Here is a 7,151-nt window from a genome sequence, read left to right as displayed (position 1 = left end):
TCATCCTGATGACGTAGTTGGTTGGAACATGGCATCTCATCCTGATGACGTAGTTGGTTGGAACATGGTATCTCATCCTGATGACGTAGTTGGTTGGAACATGGTATCTCATCCTGATGACGTAGTTGGTTGGAACATGGCATCTCATCCTGATGACGTAGTTGGTTGGAACATGGCATCTCATCCTGATGACGTAGTTGGTTGGAACATGGTATCTCATCCTGATGACGTAGTTGGTTGGAACATGGTATCTCATCCTGATGACGTAGTTGGTTGGAACATGGTATCTCATCCTGATGACGTAGTTGGTTGGAACATGGCATCTCATCCTGATGACGTAGTTGGTTGGAACATGGTATCTCATCCTGATGACGTAGTTGGTTGGAACATGGTATCTCATCCTGATGACGTAGTTGGTTGGAACATGGCATCTCATCCTGATGACGTAGTTGGTTGGAACATGGTATCTCATCCTGATGACGTAGTTGGTTGGAACATGGCATCTCATCCTGATGACGTAGTTGGTTGGAACATGGCATCTCATCCTGATGACGTAGTTGGTTGGTAACTTTATATAACATTTAAATTGAATTGCATACATTTTTTTCCCCTCAGATCAAAGTTCGTCTAGACTGTCCTCGTGGTCGTCACCATGATGATATCGAGATCCTGACGGCTCAGGCCTGTCGTTGCGACATGTGTCGCAAGTCACGCTACTGACATGCCACGTCACCACGGGAACACACGCTACACGCAACAAATTGTAACATGAGGACTTGGATGAAGAGAAGACAAGGAAATGTGTGTATACAAGGATAGAGTGTGTGTGTGTGTGTGTGTGTGTGTGTGTGTGTGTGTGTGTGTGTGTGTGTGTGTGTGTGTGTGTGTGTGTGTGTGTGTGTGTGTGTGTGTGTGTGTGTGTGTGTGTGTGTGTGTGTGTGTGTGCGCAAAAAGGAAAAAAGACTTGAGGAAAAAACTTTTCATACAGTTGCTTTATTTAAGATTTGTTGGTTTAAACGTTGGTTTATTTAGGAACAGAAGACATTTTGTGACACTTTGAGTCAACACCCTATTCCCTATGTAGTGCACTACTTTTGACCAGGGCCCATACAAACTAGTGCACTACTTTTGACCAGGGCCCATACAAACTAGTGCACTACTTTTGATCAGGGCCCATACAAACTAGTGCACTACTTTTGACCAGGGCCCATACAAACTAGTGCACTACAAAGACAGATTGGGTGCCAATTGGGACGTAGACAGTGACATCCAGTTAAACCACTATAGATAATACAATCATTAAAACCACTACATAGATCTGTTATACAGCCACAACACAGAACTAGAATGAGTAGAATGGACATCCCCACTCAAGTCAGTGAGTAGATTGGCAGCCATTTTGAATGTGCCCATTGGTTTTACCAGTGAAATTGTTCCAATTCCGAAGTTCCAATTCCGAAGTTCCAATTCCGTTTGGATTCATTTTGTTTCTATGGCCACTAAACTAGAGAGACTAAAGGATGTACATTAAAAAACTGTATTTATGTCTATGAGCAACTTACATTTTGTACATAAGTGACCTGTAAGAATGTTGGAAGGGTTGACTAAATAAAAAAAGGAAAAATAATCGCTCAACAGATTGTATTATTATTATTATTATACATGATTACATTTTCTAACAAGGTTGCTGTGTCATATTACAGTGGTATGAAGCATTTTATAAAACTGGGTGATTCGAGCCCTGAATGCTGATTGGCTGACAGCCGTGGTATATCAGACCGTATAACACGGGTATGACAAAATATGTATTTTTACTGCTCTAATTACTTTGGTAACCAGTTTATAATGGCAATAAGGCACCTCAGGGGGTTTGTGGTATACGGCCAATATACCACGGCTAAGGGCTGTATCCAGGCACTCCGTGATGCGTCGTACGTAAGAACAGCCCTTGGCTGTGGTATATTGGCCGTACACCACACCCCCTCGGGCCTCATTGCTTAAATCAACCGTAAATCTTTTCACACACACACAGAAGTCCGTATCAGAACGTCTCACACTCCGTATCCTGTGTGGAACAGACGGCGCAGTGGCACTGCAGGGCGAGGGGGTAGGGGTAGAGCGGGGAGACGTGGGGCTGGCAGCCTGGCAGACGGACCATCAGGTAGCGAGTACGACCGTAGGAACACACGCGGTGATGCCGCTGGACGTAGGGGGGCTCTGGGAGCGGCTTCTGTTAGCGACAGGAACAACAACTCTATTAGCCCTGACAGCAGCACTGTTGTAGTTTCATAGATTCATTTATAAATCTGACATGTTGCTATGGTTACCTCCCATGACATGTGTCCAGGTGACATACGTTGCAGGGAGTGTCTGTGACGTGTTGCTATGGTTACCTCCCATGACATGTGTCCCGGGTGTGTGTCAAGACGGCAAGACATGAGAGGACCAAGAGATTGTTGGACAAGCATGTGTGTGTGTGTGTGTCCTGTCGTGGTTACCTACCTCCCAGGTACGACAGCGGCCCCAGCAGGCCTCGGTGTCGATGCGGAGGTTCCTGCATCCCGGCTTCTGGGCCATGAAGGAAAAATCCCGCACCGCGCAACCACGGAAACCACCGTGCAGCTGGGGGGTCTCAGCAACGCACAGGCCCGTCTCGGCAACAACCAGGAGGAGCGAGAGAATAGACAGAGGGAAGGAGCGGGGCGGCAACATCTTGAGAGGGAGGGAGGGAGAGAAAGAGAGAGAGATGAGAATGGTCTGAGGTAAACTTTAAACTCATGCATCACATTCACATCTGGTCTACTCAATAGGGACAAACACAGTTTAAAATCATTATGGGAAACTTAAACATAAATTACTCTCGGTTCAATCATGCAACATATGACAGACAGTCTCCTGTATACACTAATGTATTACTCCCCCTAGCGTCCGTTGTGATTACTGCATGGTTAGCGGACCCAGAAAGGTAGGCTAAACTGCGCAATAACCGGGGTACGGTTGGTGCTATAATAACGGTGTATCACGTTTCCCTGCTGTATGATAACGGTCAAATAATACCAAAAGTTCCATTGTGTCTTTCTAGAACTAATGGAACTATATTCATGCTTTTTTCACAAACGGATTTTATATTATATAGATTTATTTTTTATTTAACCTTTATTTAACTAGGCAAGTCAGTTAAGAACAAATTCTTATTGACGATGACGGCCTACCCCGGCCAAACCCAGACGACGCTGAGCCAATTGTGCGCCGCTCTATGGGACTCCCAATCACGGCAGGTTGTGAAACAGCCTTGATCTATATATATAGATATATAGATACATATATCTATATATATATACATATATATATTCACCTTTATTTAACCAGGTTGGCCAGTTGAAAACAAGTTCTCATTTACAACTGCGACCTGGCAGTTGTAATACAGATGCATTCTTAGAATAAGGATATATATATTGGTCAACTTCTACTGGTTGATATCGTGATCATATCAAAACAACTTCTACTGGTTGATATCGTGATCATATCAAAACAACTTCTACTGGTTGATATCGTGATCATATCAAAACAACTTCTACTGGTTGATATCGTGATCATATCAAAACAACTTCTACTGGTTGATATCGTGATCATATCAAAACAACTTCTACTGGTTGATATCGTGATCATATCAAAACAACTTCTACTGGTTGATATCGTGATCATATCAAAACAACTTCTACTGGTTGATATCGTGATCATATCAAAACAACTTCTACTGGTTGATATCGTGATCATATCAAAAACATCAAATGTCTATTTTGTTCACATGCAAATATTTACCTTCAAACTGTCCTGTTGTTGACGGGCCGGAGTGGAGTGGACGCTCGCGTTGCCAAGAAACTACATCATTGTGATGCGCCGTGTCCGTTGATTACAAAAGAAAAAGCCAGAGAGAAAATTATTTTAAAGAAAGAACAAATTAAACATTTCACCAAATATTGTCAACACAAAGATAACCACCCACAACGAAAGTAGCCAATACAAACCTGTTTGCCACAGTTGTATTGGTAAGTCTTCTTCACCGGACAGTCTGAATGTCCTATCTCTCTCTGTCTCTGTGAACTGTCTGAACGAATTTCTTGTTGTTGTTTTTAGTCCGATTAAATTGGATGGACAGTCTGACATCATAGCAATTATAATGAAATGCCATTAAACTTGGAGACTCCCTGGAAAACGGACTGCGATGCTTGTCCATATTATCTTAACCCCAGTGTGTGTGTGTGTGTGTGTGTGTGTGTGTGTGTGTGTGTGTGTGTGTGTGTGTGTGTGTGTGTGTGTGTGTGTGTGTGTGTGTGTGTGTGTGTGTGTGTGTGTGTGTGTGTGTGTGTGTGTGTGTGTGTGTGTGTGTGTGTGTGTGTGGTCAGTGGTGCTAACATCTGGTAAGAACATTTTTACTATAGCTAATCTCTCATGCACGTACACGCACGCAGGCACACACACACACAGAGGGAGAGCGATCATGAGGAGAGAGGGAGAGAGAGAGATCGTGAGGAGAGAGAGAGGGAGAGAGAGAGATCATGAGGAGAGAGAGAGAGAGAGATCGTGAGGAGAGAGAGAGAGAGATCACGAGGAGAGAGGGAGAGAGATCATGAGGAGAGAGAGAGAGATCGTGAGGAGAGAGAGAGATCATGAGGAGAGAGGGAGAGAGATCATGAGGAAAGAGAGAGAGAGATGAGGAGAGAGAGATCATGAGGAGAGAGGGAGAGGTGAGGAGAGAGATCATGAGGAGAGAGAGAGAGATGAGGAGAGAGAGATCATGAGGAGAGAGGGAGAGGTGAGGAGAGAGAGATCATGAGGAGAGAGAGAGAGATGAGGAGAGAGAGATCATGAGGAGAGAGCGAAAGAGAGAGAGGGTATGTATTGTACTCACATCCAGTATTGTAATTTATATTACCTTTAAAAACCAATAGAGCATTAAAAAAGGACACACACTCCTCCGTTTGTTTTCTCAAAGTGGAGTTCATTTAGTACATCATCTCCTCACTACAAGCCTCGTTTGACTCGACTGTACATTCATCTCTCCGGCTGTTGGTCATCATCAATGGTTTCTATGTTTCTGAGCAACATTTAGCCTACAGACCAAACCAGGAGGACAGTGCAATTCTAGTTTAGTGATGCTACGTACACATACATATTCAACCCTATTATTATTGCCGTTCTATAATTCTACTGACTGACGGGAGGGAGGGAGGGAGAGTCTTCTCTACTCTGATAAACTGGGTTCCGACTCCAGAATATAATTATTCTGGTTCTAGAACAGAATAGTGGGAGGGATGATTCATCTCCCAGAAAACTGACTGATAAATGGGGGAATTGTGGGTAACTAGCCAAAATCAGGAAGTGAGTTTTAACGATAGTGAGGTTTGTTTATTTTCTAGGATTTTCTAGTTTTGTTTTAGAAGAGTGTTGAAGGCTGCTGGTTTGGTTGTCTCGGTAACAAGATGCCAGCAGAACCTCCAGATTCACAATCAATCAAACGTGTTACATTCTGATTCAAACCCTGTTCCTATACACATCTCCTGTCACTGTTACACTCGTACCAAACTCACGCACACACACACACACACACACACACACACACACACACACACACACACACACACACACACACACACACACACACACACACACACACACACACACACACACACACACACACACACACACACACACACACACACACACACACACACTAACTTCTAATCTTTGCCAACTTCCTGCAATAAGGTCACAATTCCAACAATCAAATAAAAAACATCATAAATATCAGATATCGACCAAAAAAACATAACAACAATATAAAAACTAATTATAAATAATTTCATCAAATGAGTGAATCATAATACACAGATGTACAGTAAGACAGTGTGATATTAAGGACAAAATTCAAGGTGGTAGACATGAGGGTACATCCCAAATGTCCTTCTTTCCCTATATAGTGCACTACCTTTGACCAGACCTCTATAGGTCCTGGTCATAAGTAGTGCACTACAGAGGGAATAGGGTGTCATTTTGGGACACAGCCCTAGGGAGGGGTCACAGAAACACCCCCTCCATATCGTACCCCCCTACACACATTATCCCAAACAAATGAGAATATTGCTAAAAAGAACATGTCGTATTCTGACTCTCAATCAATCAACCAACCAATTAAGAAATCAATTAACCAACCAATTAATCAATCAATTAATCAGTCAATTATAAACAGACAATAATAATGACAGAACAGTTTTAATCTAGCAAGGGTCAGGGGTCGCAGCATCCCAGCAGCATAAGGGTCATTCCAAATCAAACACCGTCTGAATCCCAAATGGCACCCTATTCCCTATGGGCTAACCCTATCTATGGGCCCTGGTCAAAAGTACTGCACTACGGAGTGAATAAGTTGTGATTCGGGCCGTGCCCTAGTTCTGCTTTCGGAGTGCTACACTAAAGGAGTTTCCAACGAACACTATAATAATATGGTCATAATATGGTCATAATATGGTTATAATATGGTCATAATATGGTCATAATATAATATGGTCATAATATGGTCATAATATGTCATAATATGGTTATAATATGGTCATAATATGGTCATAATATGGTTATAATATGTCATAATATGGTTATAATATGGTCATAATATGGTTATAATATGGTCATAATATGGTCATAATATGTCATAATATGGTTATAATATGGTCATAATATGGTCATAATATAATATGGTCATAATATGGTCATAATATGTCATAATATGGTTATAATATGGTCATAATATGGTTATAATATGGTCATAATATGGTCATAATATGTCATAATATGGTTATAATATGTCATAATATGGTTATAATATGGTCATAATATGGTTATAATATGGTCATAATATGGTCATAATATGGTCATAATATAATATGGTCATAATATGGTCATAATATGTCATAATATGGTTATAATATGGTCATAATATGGTCATAATATGGTTATAATATGTCATAATATGGTTATAATATGGTCATAATATGGTCATAATATGGTCATAATATGTCATAATATGGTTATAATATGGTTATAATATGTCATAATATGGTTATAATATGGTCATAATATGGTCATAATATGGT

At 41.4% G+C, this 7,151-nt stretch overlaps 2 protein-coding genes across 2 annotated transcripts in view; one reads left to right on the top strand and one right to left on the bottom strand.

Moving 5' to 3' along the window:
* Positions 1-1,635, top strand: part of gpha2 (glycoprotein hormone subunit alpha 2) — a 10,933-nt gene extending 9,298 nt beyond the window's left edge. The window contains exon 3 of the mRNA XM_071378599.1: positions 616-1,635. Within this exon, the coding sequence (XP_071234700.1) occupies positions 616-720 (105 nt within the window). The 3' untranslated portion in view covers positions 721-1,635. The remainder of the gene's footprint in view (positions 1-615) is intronic.
* On the bottom strand, positions 975-6,777 carry LOC139561468 (glycoprotein hormone beta-5-like). The gene is made up of 4 exons (XM_071378598.1): positions 4,029-6,777; positions 3,823-3,882; positions 2,503-2,712; positions 975-2,230 (listed from the first exon to the last, which is right to left on the bottom strand). The coding sequence occupies exons 3-4, from the start codon at positions 2,710-2,712 to the stop codon at positions 2,042-2,044; spliced, it is 399 nt and encodes a 132-aa protein (XP_071234699.1). The 5' UTR covers positions 3,823-3,882; positions 4,029-6,777; the 3' UTR covers positions 975-2,041.
* Between the last annotated feature and the right edge of the window lie 374 nt (positions 6,778-7,151).

The sequence above is a fragment of the Salvelinus alpinus genome, chromosome 31 (assembly GCF_045679555.1).
Source record: "Salvelinus alpinus chromosome 31, SLU_Salpinus.1, whole genome shotgun sequence".
In the NCBI taxonomy this organism is placed as follows: Eukaryota; Metazoa; Chordata; class Actinopteri; order Salmoniformes; family Salmonidae; genus Salvelinus; species Salvelinus alpinus.
The sequence above is the reverse complement of the archived record's forward strand: the minus strand, read 5'-3'. Positions and strand labels throughout refer to the sequence as shown.